This window comes from Phyllostomus discolor, chromosome 4 (assembly GCF_004126475.2).
Source record: "Phyllostomus discolor isolate MPI-MPIP mPhyDis1 chromosome 4, mPhyDis1.pri.v3, whole genome shotgun sequence".
Classification (NCBI taxonomy): domain Eukaryota; kingdom Metazoa; phylum Chordata; class Mammalia; order Chiroptera; family Phyllostomidae; genus Phyllostomus; species Phyllostomus discolor.
This window is the reverse complement of record NC_040906.2, coordinates 7,961,958-7,980,976: the sequence shown is the minus strand read 5'-3', so window position 1 is coordinate 7,980,976 and position 19,019 is coordinate 7,961,958. Positions and strand designations below refer to the sequence as shown.

Here is a 19,019-nt window from a genome sequence, read left to right as displayed (position 1 = left end):
TTATTCAATGCCAGGCAATAGTATATTACTTCAAATCAATTTCAAAGGCTTTAAAGTCACTACAACTATGAAAATAAGCAATATTATCAATATCTGTCGTACAAAGTAAGTAAGGAGTCAGGTTTTAGAATGAGATGCAAAAACAGAGCAAAGAATCAAATATCTACTTCCTCTTCTCACAAGTTCACTCAACTAAAAAAAAAAGTACCTAAATGAATTAAAGACAGATAAAATTCAGATCATCAAATTAAATCCTAATTATAATGCTTAGAGACATTGATTTTGCAAAAGAAAAATACGTCTGCATTTTTCCACTTCTTGAAAAAAAATGTACATGAGCCAAGTCAATATGTAAAACATTGCACAAAGAGTATTAGAGAGATTTTGTAGTATTCCTCTAAGCTTTTATACTTGAGTGGGAAATTTTAAGAAAATTAATAGTTTTAATTTGGGCAGCATTTCAGAAATTGGACTATCTGATACTGCTGGCTAAATTATATCTTTGCACAATTTACAGATAAATTATTTTTAAGTCAATGATCCATTTACAAGGGTCATTTTTTAGCCCATCTAAAAATAACTTTTTTCAAAATGATATATAGCAGAATTTTTTCTATGTGTGCGTGTTATATTCTTAACCACAAGTTCCCTTCCGAGGTACTATTAGGCATTGTCAAAGTATTCAACTGTATTTATCACCCAAATTAATTTCAATTATTGGGGTTTCAATCTGTTTGATTCTAGAAGACGAAACCAAGGCCTCAAACTGGGTCCAGGATTTCTGTAGGAAGGTGAACAGTGAATACTCTTCTCACTCACTCAGCGGGAACTATTTCTGAGGTAAAATTTGAGAGTACAGATTCTTTGCTTTCTGAAGGCAGATGATAAGATAAAAGCGATCAGAACACAAATTATATGCGATTATTATTAATGACAATGCAAATATTATACCATATATGAATTATAATAACCAAAATGTTTGTTCACTAAAAATACCTTAAAATAAATGTGAATAAATATTATAATAAATAGTGTGTGTGTGTGTGTACACACACAGCCAAGATTCAAACGACCTTGACTCGTCCTTGGAAATCACACGTCATCCTCTCCAGGGGTAGCAGAGCACGGAGCTGCACTGAGGCTGAGCTGATGCACGTGTTTCATCACTGTTAGGACAGGACAGCCATCGGCACAGCAGGGTTATGCTGCTGCCTCGTTAGAGGCCGCTGAGAAAAGTGAGCGAACCCATCAGGAGAGATTATGTAAAGGGACTTCCAGGGTGCTGAGTGCCTCAAACAGTTATTCTCTTATTTCTGAAGTGTCCGAGAGTGCTGTAAACATTTCTGAGAGAAATCCGGTAAATTAAACGTTTATTACAAATTGTAGTTGCAGACAGGCAATGGAGCATCTGTGTGGAACAGGCTAAGAGAGAGGAGCAGGGTCTCGAGGTTTAGGAGCCGCTCACCGCAGCGCAGGGTGGGAACTCGGCAGGAGCCAGTTTAACAGCCTGTTTATGGGCGGTGTGGAACTGAAGGTGTCCTACATAGGAGATCATCCCAGTTGGCAGTGTCTTCCCTTGTGATGGATTGAAGTTCAAATATGCCACTTAAGAGAACAAGACTCTTTACCCTCCTCAAGACCTACTTTGAGACGATTACTCTCTTTTATACAAACTTTCACAGTGTCTACGTTATGATTTTTCAAAGAAGCTGACCTGGGCATCTTGAACAGAGCTATCGTACCTCCTGATTGTGAGAGGACTACAGAGAGAAATCCCAAAGAAGCTTTATTTATGTCCACATCCCTGATGCGCACTGGATGCTCCCTCCAATGCCCACTTCTTTCCACTGTAGGGAAAGTGAAATTTATCTCTCCAAATACAATTATACGTGCAAGGGCTGACAGCAATAGATCATCATACTTATATAAGCTGGACCTTCTGGTCACTGATTCAGATTTTCCTCTGAGCTGCCCAGTTTCGAAGGCAAGATCTACAAACCCACAGGCGTTTCTTCTCTCCTGAAATGCTCAGTCACAACGGGGTTTCTTCCTCACAGCGTGTTAGCAATTTTGTCGGCCACTTGGTAAGCAGAGAAAGCAGAAAGGACATAATTCTTTCTAAGCAATCATACACCAGGTAGGGATGAATCTGTGTGCGCATTTCTTTTTGCATTCTCTCAGTAAAACAGCTACTGAGCACCAGTATTCTGCGAAGTGCTCAAGATGCTGCTGTGAATAAAGCAGATAATCTACACCTTTGTGGAGCTCGTGGTGTTATGGAGGAGACAAAAATAGTAGCGTGCACAAAGTAAAACATGTCAGAGATTAAGGAAAATAACATTTGAATGTTATTCTGGTAAAGTAAAAATTTTCACAGAGGTTGCCCAGGTTTCTTCTGCACACAAATAATGAGGATCAGGTGTACAAATAGCTCCATAATTTGCCAAAGTCACACAGTACATCAAAGAATATGATCTTACACTCAAGTCTTCCAATTCTATAACTGGGGGGGGGGGTGTTTTTATTACAAAAGACTGTCTGCAGAGCACCCAAAGGAAATGAAATGTTCTCAAAGAGTTGTGTATTGAATATCGTGGGGAGAAAATTTCCAAATGATCTGAAAAATTGAATATATGTGTGAATGCTTCAGGGATCGCCCCTCACAGTTTCAGAGAGAGCAGAACGCCATGGGAACAGAAAGAAACAGCTGGATAATCAACAATGGATTCTCTTTTTCTCTGGTGTTTCTCCTGCCATTCTCTCTTTCTATTTGTTTTTAATACAAATTGCTTTCAGAGGGAGTCTGGGTCTATTTGCCTCATCGCAGGTGCTTCTGTTACCTTGGCTGATTGATATGAGGGTAAAGGAGGTATTACTTTTGGGAGAAGGCAGCAAAAGAAAGCTAGGGAGGAATATATTTGCCTAAGGGCAGGGTTGGGCTAGAGACCATTGGAATTTGGATGATTTGGACACTTTCCCAATTGCTAGGGGAGCCTTCATTGGAGAGCCTTGGAAATAAACACTTAAGATGAAATATGTTCACGGACTATTTAGATGGCCACACAGGAGCAGTAGCTGTTTTGTCTACATTGCATAACCAAGGCTCTTGAAAGGAAAGGAAAGTTACCAAGAGAAAACAGAAACCGAGTGTTAAATGGTGTTTCTTCTTGCTGAGCCATAGTTATTAGCCACTTTCAAAATGGACAAGACCGACGTGAAAATGCCAGGGGCACAGTGGCATGTTCAGTTTAGAGAAGCTAATTATGAATGATACTCTTGCAAAAGGTCAGGGATTATGCAGCAGATTGGATACCACACTCACAGACTCATTTCTACGACTGTGCATGAAGAGCCAGGCGACAGGGAGAATCGAGCAATTCTCTAGTGAATTTCATCAGTGCGCATGTTCAGCGTTGATGGCCCATTTGAACAATTTCCTATTTTTTGTCCAAATTGTCCACTACACTGTATTCGTCACCTACTTTTCTCTTGTTCAGACCTGATAGGGCTCTGGGAAAACAAAATATGCAAGATAATTGTGATCGTACTTTATGTCTTTCTTTTTCAGCACAGTTTGCATTATTTTACCCCTTATAATAGGACCAAGAGGCCAATTACCCCCGTTCCAGTCTGGGGGGTGCAGGTGGGGGGTAAAATAGGAGTGGGAAGAACCAAGAGCAAGCTTAAGGTATGTAGTAGGAAATATGAAAGGCCAAAATCCAAGAGACTGAATTCTATTGCCAAGTTTTCAGAGTGATCATGGGCCCACACCACAAGTAAGGAAATGTCAAAAGAATAAAAATTCAGGAGGATTGGAAAGTGGAGTAAAGCATGGGCAGTATGACCCCTTCCTTGCATGTGCAGTTGAGAACGGAGTAGTGTCTCCACAAATACCACAAAGGAGCCCTTTGGGGTCCTCTGGGGTCCCCTCCCTGTCTGCACAACATCTAGTCAACCTGCCGGACGTCTGTTTCATGATGCCTTTATGTAGCTTGGAGCTCAAGTCATTCTTTTACAGTGTCCTCTCGTTGAATAAACCTCTCCTGGTGACCCTGTGACCATAGCTCTCCATTGTCCTATCTACCTCTGTCTTCAAGCATTGTAATGTTAAAATTATAATTAATGAGCAGCAATAACAGCTCCTATTTATGGCACGTTTAAAATATGCCAGGCACTGGGCTATTTCCTTCATATGCATTATCTCAACCAGCACTTCCAGCCTTCCCTACTTTGAAAAACAATGACATCCCACGGTTTTTAGGATGAAGACCCAGTTGACCCCCAGGCTTACCATATTCTGTCTCCTGTCTAACTTTCAGGTGTGCTATGTCACTCTGCTCCTCCTCACTTCCGGCCCGCAGGCACATGCCCGGAACGGTCTAAACACTCCACTGCTCCTGTCCCGGCCCCTTTCCAACTGCCCCCTGCCTTCCAGGGGCTCTTCTCGTCATGGGCCTTTCTTACCTCTCCCACTGAAGTCTTGTTTCTTCTTACATGTTCTCAAAGACCACGTTCTTGTCCCTCTGGAGCACACATGCCAATTTGCTGTATATCCACTCATATTATCTGAGTAGTGTCTTTCTGTCCCACCAGTACTGAAGTTTCATGACAATGGGATCGGCCTTATTTCTGTTCAGTATTGTATACCCAGCTGATGTTAGCTGGTGTACATTAAGGGGTCAATAGCAGTAGTGAATAAATAAATGAAAGAATACATTTTATTTTTCAAAAGCTTATATTCATCTTATATTTGACCCCAGCTCCTCATAAATGGTCCATGACAGACTTTTTTTTTTCCACCCACCTCAGAGGCATGTGGGTGGGACCCATTACGGGGATCAGTGATTCAGTTACTACAGACTTTGAACTGGATCTATTTCACCAAGGCCCTGGTCACTGCAGACATTGTCAGATGACCCCTGACACAATTTTAGTCCAGTCGATCTGCTTGCTGCCTTTTAGATTTTGAGTGTGGTCTTAGAAAAAGGAAAGAGAAAGGGGTTGCCATTTATGGAGGGTCTCTTATCTTCCTGGAACAGCTTTTGGTGTTTTTCATACATTCAATTCAAATTAATACCTGTGCATTAAAAATAGATTGGTAACTGGGAGGTCTTTTGGAAGTAGAAAGGCATCTGTAATCTTAGCTATAGAGGAGAATTTCCCAGAAGCTTGAGTTTGTGCAATATTCAATTGCACCTGCATTGCTTCATTAGATAATTCACTCATCTACAGATAATGTTTGTGAAAATGGAAAAATTTTCAGCAGTGTCATCCCCTGGAGAGAATCTGCTAAATCTAAAATCATTGGAAACTGTCCCCACAAAGATCAGGTGTCTTTGTTATTCATTAGCCAGTCCCTGCAGTTTCAAGACTGGATAAGAAAGCAAATGGACTGATCACGAGCAATTGGCCTCCAGTGAGGATCCCTCCCCACCTAAACTGAGTGTCTGTCTCTGTCCACCACTCAACACCTGTTTTGTGACTCTTATTTAAATAAAATGCAGCCCTGGCTGGTGTAGCTCAGTGGATTGAGCGCGGGCTGCCAACCAAAGTGTCGCAGGTTTGATTCCAAGTCAGGGCACATGCCTGGGTTGTAGGCCACGGCCCCCAGCAATTGCACATTGATGTTTCTCTCTCTCTCTCTTTCTCCCTCCCTTCCCTCTCTAAAAATAAATAAATAAAATCTTAAAAAAATAAATAAAATGCTAATCAATTAAAATGGTGGTTCCAGCAGATGATGTAGGAATTCAGAAAGAACAAGAAAATGATGCTGGAGAAGGCTTTATCGCCTGTCAAACTGTTGTTAAGGGAAGTCCGGCAGAGCGTGACCAGTTCATATTGGAAGAAGAGAAAATGGATGAGGATGATGACCAGACAGTTTGGTCACAAGACTATTTGAAAACCGAAGGGTTCAAGGAAGAATTGGCAAAATTAATGCGACTATTGAATATGTTTACAGAACTGATGATGTTTATGATCTTGCGGGAAAGTGTAATGTTAACATACAATTTTGAAGGAATAATTATGATCGTCCAATGCAATCAACACTTAATTCATTATTTGTTTATTATATAATTCATATTCACTCTTTATTTTTTAAATATGGATAAAATAAATTTCATATTTTATTATTTTTAAGGATTAGGTCTTAGACATATTAACTATTTCTTTTATTACTACTTAATGACATTTAGTCTTCTTTGTAGTGAATTTCTGTACCCCTTTCCAGGCTCTAATTATTCCCACATGATGAAGATGGCATCCAATATTTCACATTTTCCTTTTATGTAAGAAGGAAGCCCTCCTCCATATTTTTCCCCACTCCCAAATAACCATATTGGTCCTATATAAATGTCAAAGTTAAACCTTGAACTAAATCTTCACTTTTTCTGCTTCCTTCTTTATGTATGCCCTTCTCCACCCTATAGACAAGGTCTAAGACCCAGTAGAAATACTGAGGAAAAGGATTAAGACCCAGTAGAAATACTGAGGAAAATGTCATTATTAATACTTTGTCCATATTCTTTCTCCTACATGAAGAATGTCTAACGGCCGAGTATGATTAAGATGGGGATGACAGCCTCTCCGGACAACATGCTCTCTGGATGTTGGATCTTTTCTGTAGACACTGCCTTGATAGTGAGTGATTCATGTGGTAAAACTGCAGCTCATTTTCTAAGACACGATTCCAACACAGTCCAACATTGTCCTACCGCTGTGAGAGAGGAAGACCAACAGTTTAACGAAATGCCGGCTCAGATCCCTGATGTATGGAAATGACACAAGTGAAGTGTATGCACCTTTTTAATTGCTATTTTGAAGCAGTTGATTTATTCAGAGAAAAAGTGAAAATTAAAGATCTTCAGGTTATACTGAGTGCATGAGTCAGCAATGAGCACATTACGTAGGGCCAAGATTTTATATAGAAAAAAATGACTTCACTTGGTCCTTTATTTTTTATCTGAATCTTATTTTTGGTTTGAATCACCCAGGTGGGTTCTTTCATTTAAACTGGCTACTCAAACTGTAAGTGAGTGGATAAGTGTATTTATAGGCACGATCTATCAAAAGTTGCTATTCTTATTCTACTATTATTATAATCAGAATGACAGATTTTTTAGAACAAACACAATTGTGTTGTTTAACTTAGGTTAATTTTGAAGGATTCAAAGAGAAAATTACAAATTCTCCTTGTATCTTTGGAACCAAAATGAAAGATTTTAAAATTTCTCTTATTTTATTTAATGCATTTTGATACGTGAGCAAAGTATACTAAAATATAAAATGTACAAACTAAAAAGAGCACCTTTAGGTATCAATAGTCTTGATCCAAATTGATATCACTACATATGCACATATGTATTTAAAATATATGTTTAACATCATGTTTAATAAATAATTGAGAAACACATCCTGTAAAAGTTTTGCACTATATTTTATTATGTCTTATTCTAAAGCAGTTGGTTTTATTTTAATAATAATAATATATTAATTATTTCAAAAGAACTGCTTATAACTTTCCAGATATAATTAATCTATCATTTTTAAAAGTCTAATTAAATATGAATAAGCCATTATTTTATATGAGTTCTAATTTGCCAGAGATTATTTTAATTCCTCTAATGTGCAAAAAAAATTATTCTTTTGTGTTGTTAATAAAGAAAATAATTGAATAATTGCAGGATTGACTTAATGATGGATATTCCATCTTGTTCCACTGAGAACCTGTGACAGTGAAAAGATTTATAAAATAAAATGGTAAAATACAGTTAAAACTCAGTTCTGGGGAACATAGAAACTATAACGAGAAGTCAGCATCCTGGTTAAAAACAGCACAAGTGTTCAGGTGATGAGCTCCTACATAGTTGCTAGGATTGAAGTTTACATTTGTTTCCGGGGTTTCTAGAAGCTGACATGAAATGGAGCCATGAGTAGTGATACAGATAGTGTATTTCTTAAGGAAAATAAGGAAGGTGAATATGAAGACATGGATGACACACAAGTTCTGCTGTTCTAGAAAATTCAAAGAGCTCACTGTGTTTTAGAGTTCATTATTATTATTTTAAAGAAATCCAGTGCAGTGGTAAGTATAAGAATCAGGAACTCCAGGTCTTATTCTTGGATCTATCTCTAAATATTCGTAAGACTGAGCAGTTCATTTAAATTTTCTTGGCTTCAGTTTCTTTATCTTTAAAAAAGCGGGGAATTGGGCAAGGTGACTTTTACTAAAGTCTTTTGTAGTTCTAATATCCCGTGTTCAGTGGGTTCCCATTTCTCCAGCACAGAGAGAAAAGCACTTGATGTTCCAAAAGGCACATTTTACAGCTAAGATTCTCATTGGGAAGAAATTGTTTTAAGGAGTTAGGGACCATCTATCATTTATGTTAAATGCTGCAGAGAATCAGATAAGATTGATCTGGTGAGGTCTCAGGCTCTCTCTCAAGTGGTCACTTGGGAAATGAAAAACAAACTAAAGTTAGTGTGTGCTGAATATCTACTTCCTAGCCAGTCTCTTTCCTTCCAAAGTCCCATCTCCCCCCACGGCACTGTGCAAGGAAGCCAGGAGCTCTGTCTCAGTCTATCCCAGAATCTTGACAGTGTCAGGAGAGAGTACCTGCTCACTATTTGTTGCTTGATGATATTTTTCTTCAATCTTCTTCTTCTCATGTTGACATGCTACCAAAATCAGTGTTTTCTCAATCACTGTGCAGTATTAGAGACATTTAATGTGGGTCTTTTTAAATTTAGCATTCTTTTTAATTTTTTTTGATTTTTTAAATTGTTGTTTAAATACAGTATCTCCATTTTCCTGCCATCACTTTCCCTCTCCCCACCTACCCCCACATCCCACCCTCCATCCTTCCCCCCTTTGGCTTTGTCCATGTGTCCTTTATACATGTCCCTTGATGACATTCCCTCCACCTTCTTCCCCCTGTCATCCCCCTCCCCGCTCCCCTCTGGTTACTGTTAGTTCTTTATTTCAATGTCTCTGGTTATATTTTGCTTGCACGTTTGTTTTGTTGATTAGGTTCCACTTATAGATGAAATCATATGGTATTTGTCTTTCACTGCCTGGCTTTTTTCACTTAGCATAATGTTCTCCAGTTCCGCTCGTGCTGTCACAAAGGGTAGGAGCTCCTTCTTTCTTTCTGCTGTGTAGTATTCCATTGTGTGAATGTACCACAGTTTTTTTAATCCACTCATTTACTGATGGGCACTTAGGCTGTTACCTGCACTTGGCTATTGTAAATAGTGCTGCTGTGAACATTGGGGTGCATAGGTTCTTTTGAATTGGTGTTTCAGAATTCTTAAGGAATAATCCCAGCAGCGAAATCACTGAGTCAAAAGGCACTTCCCTTTTTAGTGTTTTGAGGAAATTCCATACTGTTTTCCACAGCCACTGCACCAGTCTGCATTCCCACCAAGAGTGCACTAGGGTTCCCTTTTCTCCACAACCTTGCCAGCACTTGTTGTTTACTGATGTGTTTGTGATGGCCATTCTTTGGGTGTAATGTCATTGCCCATTTTGAAAATAGTGTGAAGTCAAAATGAAAATCACTTAGGAGGCTTATAAATGATAGCATTTTGGACTTTGTAAAAAAGTTCTTCTAAAGTTAGTTGTGTGTTTGTACTATACAGAAATGTACAGTATGTAATAGAACATACAAATTAAATATAATAATACTATATTTTTAATAATGAGAGAGAAAAAAAGCACAACGAACATGCAGTACTGAATTTGCCTGAGTTAAATGTGTGTATGTTTCCCCCTTATGTCCCCAAATAGCAGCAGCTACATGAGGCTGTGAAATGGGAAATGTGTGAACCAGCGTCAGGATGAGTGTGATTCAGAGTCCATACTCCATGTGCCTTGGAGGAGGGCCCTATAGGCTGCAGGATTTATTGTTCTTAGCTGGAGCTGGTCCACAGGGCCTGCTTCCTGACTGCTTCGACCACTGCTCAGAGTGAGTGCCATTCCTCCTCCTCTCCAACTCCGCCCTCGTCTCACTACATCCAGGAATGTACTGTTAGTGGGGAGGAGCTTTGGAAGTCCAGAGCAATAAGGGAATTCTGTGAGGTCCCTTGGAAACCCTCACAGAAGCAGTCAAGAGCTCCTCAGATCACCTACCATTTCAAGTCCAAAGTCGACAGCCATACCAGGCACCATGAGCTAGGTTATGCTACAGTATCACGTAACTCCAACATCCCAGAGGATTAAAACACAGAGGTCTATTTCTTGCTCACACCACATGGCCATCATGGATTGGCTGAAGGCTCTTCTTCAAGTGCTGTTCATGCTGAAACTCAGGCCGTTGAAGCAGCCACTAGGTGAAAACTATGTTATTTGCCATGGCAGAAAGCAGCAGAAATGAAGTGAATCACGTACAACCTCTTTTAAGTTTCCCCTTGGAACAGACACGTGCCCCTTCTGCACACTCTGTATTGGCCTGAGCAAGTCCCATGGCCATGCCTTCTACCACAGAGACTAGCAAGTGCAATCCCACCTGTGTTCAGGAGCACAACTGGAAACACGTGCTAACTAGCTCCAAAGACCATTGCAACAAACAGGCATCCCCAGAAGTAAAGTCTGTATGGTCTCCAGGTCTACTCTGATCTAGCCTTAGGTTCTCGAATAAGCTTCAGGAACTAGGTGGTTGTTTCAGCTCAGCTATACTGGGTGAGTCACATATTGCAGTGGAGGAACAAATAACCGTGTTATTCTTCCCCTCTATTTAAGAAAGAAGGCAGCAGAGGGGAGGGGATTAGGGGCTGGGTGGAAAAAGTGACAAGATTAAGCAAAGAAAAAAACCCCTCATAGACAACCACACGGTGATTATCAGAGGGAGAGAGAAGTGGGGGGAGGTAGAAAAGGGTAAAGAGGAGATAAATGGTGATGGAATGAGACTCGACATGAGGTGGTGGACACGCAATACAATCTACAGATGGTATGTTATAGAACTGTACACCTGAAACCTATAATTTTATTAACCAATGTCACCCCAATTAGCTCAGTAAATTTTTTTAAAATAAAGTATAGCTTGGTAGTTTCAAAATAGTCACGGGGATGTAAAGTACAGCATGGGGAATATAGTCAATAATATTATAATAACTATGAATGGTGCCAGGTGGGTACTTGAAATATCAGGGGGAACACTTTGTAAAGCATACGATTGTTTAACCACTAAGTGGTCGAGCCAGGACTTTATCACTGTGTTGTATTCTTTACAAAAGCACGAGACTGTACTATACCTTCTGCAAGCATGTTGTGCTCTACCTATGTGGGGACATTAACAACGAATCAACCCTTTTCTAAGTTGGGCTTTTTTTTGTCAGTGGTGGGGGCCTTGATTAAGTGCCTTGATTTCACCTGTCTCTTTCAAGAGAATGAGGTGGGTATCTCTTTGTGCCCAGCTGAGAATCAACGCTACAATAAAGGCTGTGGCATTATAGACGGTTGGAGGTAAAGGGACCTAGAAGATCAGTATACACAAGGTATATGTCACTATATCCAGGAGGAGACAGAGTAGCACAGGTCAGGCAACCTGCCCAGGCAGTCACAGACATTAATTTCAGAACAGGGTTAGACATCAGGTGTCCCAATAGCAAATGCCTCACTCTTTCTTCTTCCCCTCCCTGTAAGCCTTCGTAGCTCAAACTCCATTAAAATGAATAGTACAAAGGTGGCCCCTTCAGAATGAATGAGATGACTTTTAATACTTAATTTACAAATTGATTACTTGGTATCAGACCCCTTTTTTACTAAAGGAACCATGTAGATGGAGATCAGGGGTCCCTAAAAGTATCAGTAGGTGAAGTATAGAATCAAGGGTGGGCTTCAAGACTTTCAATAGTGTTGTTTCTATGGGAATTGCCTTCAGAGTTTCCATCTCTTATCCAGCTACCCATTACCCTGCAGTAACGTGTTATCTAATGCCCAGTTTCCTTTTCTATAGGAAATAGCACCTGTCGGGCAGTGTTTCACTGAGACTGACAAATTGGGGGATGTGGCCACATCAGTCCTGGGCTTGAGGAGAGCATGCTTTGCAGGATGGAGAATGACCTTAAGTTTACCCTTCACACAGTGCCTGATATCTGACTCTGATCCTCAGTTTGTTAGGAATGCTAGAGTGATCTTGTCTGAGAGTTTTTGATGAACAAGTCACAGAAATGTAAATATGTTCTTGAATTTTTCCTTTTCTATGAATTTGAAGAGAGAGAATTTTTCAATAAAATTCAGTTGGAAGACTGTAGTCTAGTTTACAGAATTAGGTTGTTTGCTCCATCAAACAAAATCAAGTTGGTTTTCCATAGAATTAACACTCTTAAAGATGAAACCTTGAGATGCTGGTGGGCTTTAGTGACATGTTGCTAGGTAAACTAAGATTTGGGTAAGATAAACTGTCAGGAAATCTAAATAAATAAATACAATATTTTTTCAAAAGCTCATCTTTGATGATTTTCTAATTCGAAATTCCATACAAAAACCTTATTAATGAAGTAAAATCCTATAAGCCAAATGAAACAAAAGGAACAAAAAAATACAGTATAAAGATGCAAATGATATAGGACATAAGAGAAGTCATCTTTCTTAAACTTCTAATCCAAGCTTAGAAATGGTTCAGGCAACAAATTATTTCTGTTTGCAAAACAAGGGTATTTCAGCACTTGTTGGCTTTAAAAAAATGGTCTTGCTTTTAGGCTGATCCCGTGCATTCTGATTAAGTCGGGGTTTGTCAAACTGAGCACCAGAATCTCCTCTCCCCCGTTTGAAATGACATTTGCATTTTCGGCCACTGCAAGAAAGAAAACTCAACCTGAAGCCAGAAGAATTTTGGGGGTGATCTAGCTCTGCTACGTACCATTGTAGGGATTTCAAAATCTAATTATTTTCTTCATTTCATTTCCTTTGGCTTCAATTTTTTTTTTTAGCTAGGAAGTGGAGATGATTATAGCCATTATAATGAATCATCATCATCACAGAGATGTGAAGATCAAATGATTTCATATAGGGGATAACACTTGATAAACTGGAAGCCTTCCTTATACACGCACTAGTTACCGACATGAGTGAGACCGACTTCCCTCCTGTGAGGGGTACACGGCATTGCCCTGCCAAGCGCTAGACCAATAGCACACACTGGGCGAGAGGCCTTGGGAATTATTTTCATAATTCCTACTTGTGTAACCCCAGCAATTCAAGTAAACTTCTTTACACTTTGAGATCTAAATGAAGAGATACCCCTCTTTTTTTTTCTTTTGAACTGGCCAACTGCTCAGAAAACACTTAGGTGCTGGGTCTATAATACAACTTACATGGGGACATTTCATCTCTCCCCAGCTCAGCCTCCTTATCGGAGACACCATCAAGCTTTGATAAGCAGTTACTTTAAGAAATCTGTAGTGTAAACCACTTAATTATTGTATTCCTAAAAATGAAAACATTCAAAGTAAAAACTCATTGGAGTTCTCATGGAGGTAAGGTAATAATATAGTATAGTAACTCAAAGACCCATAAACAATTATTTTTTTTAAAAAATCCATGCTTCAGAGTTTCTAATGTATATAAGTCACATAAAATTTTGAGATTAATCTTTGCATAATAGAGCTTGATTAAATTTTCAGTCACTGAAAAAATAAAATTCACTCTGATAAATGACTGAACTTTATTTTTAAATAAATAAATATTTCATTCATATTTTGATTCATTGAAAAACTTAAGAAGATCTAAAAGCGAGAAGAAAAAATATATTCTGTAATTAACTTGACATATTACTGAATCATTTTTTTTTGTTTTTTATTTTGTTTTTTTTTTGTCCAGTTGTTACACAGAACGTCTGAACTTACTTTAAATAGGTCAGAGTTAGACAACACAAATCCCAGCTGATAACAACTTGATTTTTCCTGATTGCTGCCATGTTCTTGAAAAAGCTTATATATTCAGTCATTAATTATTTAAATTTCATAGTTGTGTGGACAAGTGGAATAACTAATACAATATTTCTACACAACATTTAAAAATTCTAGATCACTTTTTATGAATCAATACCTGTCACTTCCAATGACATATTGTAGAAAGGAAATTGTTTTTTGTGTTCAGTGAAACAGAGGGTCAGATGAACTCATCTAGCGCAGTTAACTGAATTTCCTATATGAATAAGGGTGCTAATAAAATAGCCGAATCACTGCACTGATTTGTGGAAATACATAAAGTGTCTTGGTAAATAAACAGTAATACTCAAGGGGTTGAATTGGCTCCAGCTGACGTTAAATCTGTATTACCACTTTAACGGGCTACTATAAAAGTACAGAGCAATATCATTTGGCTTGCTCTTTAAAGAGTCATGTTACAAGACCACGGTAGAAATAATATCGAGAAATCATTGGCACAATGTGTTTCTAGCATTTTAAAAGCTCTCTAAACTTTCCAATAGGAAATTAATCCTAAATCAGGCACAGTACTATTGATCTGCAGGACTAGATTTAAAACAATCAATCTCTTATCAGAAGTGTCTCTACTGGATGCTGGAACCGCACCGTTCAACGTCTCAATTCTAACAAGGTTAGGCAGTAAGATACGAGGTGCAGAAAGGAGCCTCCAGTTTCCTTGACTTTCAAAGTGACTCACACCATCACCTAAACATTGGTGGCAATATGCATCCTCTTTAAGTTTGAAGGAGTCTTGCTGTGGTTTTTACTGTCCTTTTCACACATCAGGGCAGAATGCAAAGACTCAGTGGTTGTGTGACCTTGTCTGGCCTCAGGGTTAGAGGTTTTTCCATGGGGAGCTGCTCCGGGTGCAGCGCAGAAACCACAGCGCTCAGGGCCCTTTGCTACCCAGCCAGCCAGGGAAGCTTCAAGTGGAAGGAAGCGCCTGGGCACTTGGGAAGGCTCTATTTCGTTACAGAGCAAGAGCACTACAAGTCTCTAGATGGCAGCCTCCAACGAGTTTGAGAAGCAGTCTCCTGTCCTTCTCTGCCACCCCATTCCCCTTGCACCCCTCGCCGTGGCTCCTCGCAGTGTAGTATCGGCTACATGTGTGCCCTAGTTTGCGGATGCTGGGGTGTGCTGCTCTCCAAGAATGAGAGTTTAAAATGTTCATTCCAGTGCCTGGTGCTCTTGGCTGGGAGCTGCCTAGATATTTGCTTGGGGAAAGCGGGGAGTAGAGGATGACGAGACGATTAACCCTAAACCCCTAGCCTTGGAGAGGTGGGGCTGCGGGGGGGTGGGGGGGGGGGTCACACGGCCACCATCACCCTGACAGCAACCGCACCTCTGCTCTCAGTGTAGACGCTCCGCTCCGAGCAGAAACCGCGCAAAAGCCACCTGCCCGGAGGCATAAGACCGCCAGGGCTACAATCTCAATTTACCCCTGAGGTTTATGCGGGTGAAAATAGAACAATCTCAGTTTCTCAAATTCGCAAAGGACTGTGTGGGAAGGAGCGCAGAGGAGGGGCAAAGGGAGAGAAGGAGAGTCACACGCAGACCAGGGGAATCGCGTTACTCCCACGTGGTGGGGTCTAAGGTGGCATCCCTGACCCACCCAGCGTGGGGACCCCAGGGCTGGATGGAGTCAGGGAATGCGCGTGGCGGGAGATGGTCAGGAGGACTCACGGTCTGGCAGGGAGTGTGCGGGCAGCTGAGGCAGGTAGAACTGGGGCGCGTCAAGGTCTCTTCTGACCCTAGATCGGGTGTTAGGAGCCATCTCCCCACCCCACCCCACTCCCTACATCCTCACCCTCTCCCTACCCAGCGACCTCTGACACTCGCCCTGGTCAAGATGGACGAGAAGCGGGGTAGTTTGCCCTAATCCTGTCCCTCCTAGTTTCACCCACACCTGGGAAACCAGCCTCTCTACAAGGCGCGAAACCTCCCTAGGCTGTGTCCGCGGACACTCCGGCTCCTGCTTCCGGAGGCAGAACGGAGCCCAGATCCCGGCCCTCGAGGTGGGCAGCTGTCCCCCATCCCCGCAGCTCCCGCCCGCAGGCCGCACCCAGCCCCGCGCTCCTCCGCGCCCAGCCGGGGATCACCACCTCCCAAAGGCTCCTCGCCCAGCCAGGGACCGTCCGAACTGCCAGTTCAGCGTCCTCTGTCTGCTCCGCGGGAGCGCCGTGCAGGCGCGGGGCAAGTTCGTGAGCCACCCGGCGTGGAAAACGGAGTTGGTGGGGCACTGGGTTGGGCAAAGAGGGAAGCGGCTCTTACCTTGGCACGGAGAGCAGGGAGTTGCCATCCATTGTCGATGGGCATGCAGAGGAGAGAGGCGCACGGTGAGGGCAAGGGGCCGGATGTCCGCTGAGCGAGGACCCGGCTCCCAGAGCCAGGGACAGACACGCGGGGACAGACACGCGCAGGCTGGGACAGCCGCTGGGCTGTCAGAGACACGCTCCTCCCCGGCAGGGAGTGTGGCGCACTGCGCGCTGCTACCACTGGAAGGTCCCTTCCTGTCGCCCCTTATAATCTGACAGGAATCTGGTGCGGCCAAAGCTCCAGCCTTTCTGCCAGCTCCCGCTTACCCCCAGGGCAGCCCCCTCTCAGTGGCCACTGGCTCCTTCAGACCTTTCCCTGTCACTCGCTGTGCCCAGTCCAAGTGAGAAGTGACTCCAACAAAATTTCTCTCTCCCCACCCTGCCTGCCTGTGCCCTCCCTTCCCTTTATCTCTGGGTACAGCAGTCTGAGCCTTCAAGTTGTTCCCCTGCTTTCCCAGATTCACCTCTTCTCTTGGCAATGCTCCTGTTCCCACAGGTCTCCCGTTCCTCTGGCCACCTCTCCTAAATTTGATTTTTGTCTGTCTTCTACCAGGTGACAATGCTCTTTGATCCCCCAGCTACTTCCCCTTTACTTAGACTTTACCTGTTTGATTCTCACAATTCTTCACCTAACTCATTCTGCTTAATTGTGACTCACTCACCCTTCACTTATTATAGAAGCCTGTGTGCGCATAGAAACCTCAAACCCAATGACAAGGGTCATTCTTTAGAGGCCAGCACCCAGCCCCGGGAAGAAGGGCCGTCACAGGAGTCTCCACAGTGCCTGCCTTAGTATCTCCCTGAGCAAAAAAATGACAGTTATTTTAAGAAGAAAGGCACCGTGGATCAAAAAACTATGGTACATTTACACAATGGAATTCTATGCAGCAGAAAGAAAGGAGGAACTCCTACCTTTTGCAACAGCTTGGATGGAGCTGGAAAGCATTATGCTAAGTGAAATAAGCCAGGCAGAAAAAGACAAATACCATATGATCTCAACTTTAACAGGAACCTAAACAACAAAACAAAGAAACAAGCAAAATATAACCAAAGACACTGAAATAGAGAACAGGCTGACAGTGACCAGATGGGAGAGGGGAGGGAATTTCAGGGGCATTTCAGGGGAATTTCCGGGGGAAAGGGAAAGGGTATACAGGAACAAATATAAAGGACACATGGACAAAAACTGGGGGGGAGGGGATGGAAACAGGAGGGAGGTGGGAAGGGATGGGTGGGTGGGCTGGGATGGGAGTAAAGGACAGAAAACTGTACTTAAACAATGATTAAAATAAAATTTAAAAAAATACATAGAAGAAAAAAAAGAAGAAAGGCACTGATAGTAGCAATGACTGTTAAGATGAGTGTGCTGTAGACTTTGATTCTTAAAAACGATGTTTTCATTAAGAAAAGTTTTTAAAAAAACTTGCAGAAGCCTCACACTAAAATGTAAAATATAAAACTGCAACACTTTTACTGAAAAACATAGAAACAATTTTTTGGGACCTAGAGCCAGGGAAGATTTCTTGGACTTGGCGACAAAAGCACAATCTATAAAATAAAAGTTGGGTAAGCTGAACTGTGTCGAATTTATTAAATACAAACTTTTGCTATGAGAGACCCTGTTAAGAGGACTCAAAGACAAGCTACACACTGGAAGCAAATATTTGCCAGTCAGATGTCCAACAAAATCCTAGCATCTAGAATATATTTTAAAACTTCTCAAAACTTAAGTGTAAAAAAAAAATCCCAGCAATTTAACTAAAACATGAGCAAAAAAACAATTCAACCAGAAACATGGGCAAACTGAAACTTCACTCAAGAAGATTTACAGAAGACAAATAAGCACATGAAAAGATGTTTAACCGACTACAAAAAAATGCAACTTGAAACCACAATGATATTTCACAACACACCTAACAGAATGAGTAAGATAAAAAGTAGTGACAAGAATAAGAGCTGGTATGGATGCAGAGAAAATGAGTTTCTCATCATTCACCTCTTACTGGTAGGAATGTAAAATGTAAAAATCACTCTGGGACAATCAGAGGCTTCTCACCCACTCCCTTGTCCTTGGAATGTGTGTTCTGCTTGCCTTCTCCATGCGGCAGGCTGCTCCAAGGACACAGACTTGAGATAGTAAGCTGTTGTTCAGCCCATCTGGATTGAACATGTGACTGAACCCCATCAAGGCCTCTAAGTAAAACTTGAAGATTGTGGCCGGCAGGTGTGAATATCTACTTATCTTGTGGTCACTCAAGACAAGATTCGTATGTAAGTTCTCTTGCTCATTAAGCCTACCACCTAACGATCTGGAGTGGTCTTTCAGTGCCTTCTGTGTATGGAGGGTGGTTTCAGGTTTCCCCAGGAAGCTCCCAAGAGTTGCAGCCAGCAGTGGTCAAGCCTGTCAGGAGACTGAGAAAATGTGCCCTGTGAACAGGCATCTGGTGGGAGATCCAGAGCTGGTCATCTACCCACCTCTGTGTGGAGATGAGCGGTCCTTATGTGGATGCTGAGGCCTACTGAGTGAGTAAGGGCATTCCCTGAACACATCAGCTGGTCTAATTCGCTTGTTTGAGGAACTGTGCAGAGCATGCTGTGGCAAAGAAGGGGGAAGAATGGCTGGTGCAGTGAGCTGGCCTCCTCTACTGTGGCCAGTTAGTTCTATGGGTCACCCAACTAGAGGCTTGAGGTTGAGTCAGAAAGTTGGAAGAAGAGCTGAGGTTCGAAGGACTCTACTAAATTGGGAGCTAGCAGACAAGGTGGGAGAGCAGGATG

At 41.6% G+C, this 19,019-nt stretch overlaps 1 protein-coding gene across 6 annotated transcripts in view; it reads right to left on the bottom strand.

Annotated features, from left to right (window-relative positions):
• The window catches only part of LOC114494546 (SPHK1 interactor, AKAP domain containing), a 118,666-nt gene extending 101,803 nt beyond the window's left edge, over nucleotides 1–16,863 (bottom strand). For 3 of the 6 annotated variants that reach the window (XM_036022751.1, XM_036022754.1, XM_036022753.1), the window contains exon 1: nucleotides 16,201–16,553. In XM_036022751.1, the coding sequence (XP_035878644.1) occupies nucleotides 16,201–16,228 (28 nt within the window). In that variant the 5' untranslated portion in view covers nucleotides 16,229–16,553. Of the gene's footprint in view, nucleotides 1–8,614; nucleotides 8,618–16,200 lie in introns of all 6 variants that reach the window. The other 3 variants (XM_036022752.1, XM_028509745.2, XM_028509746.2) reach the window with 3 other exon arrangements.
• Between the last annotated feature and the right edge of the window lie 2,156 nt (nucleotides 16,864–19,019).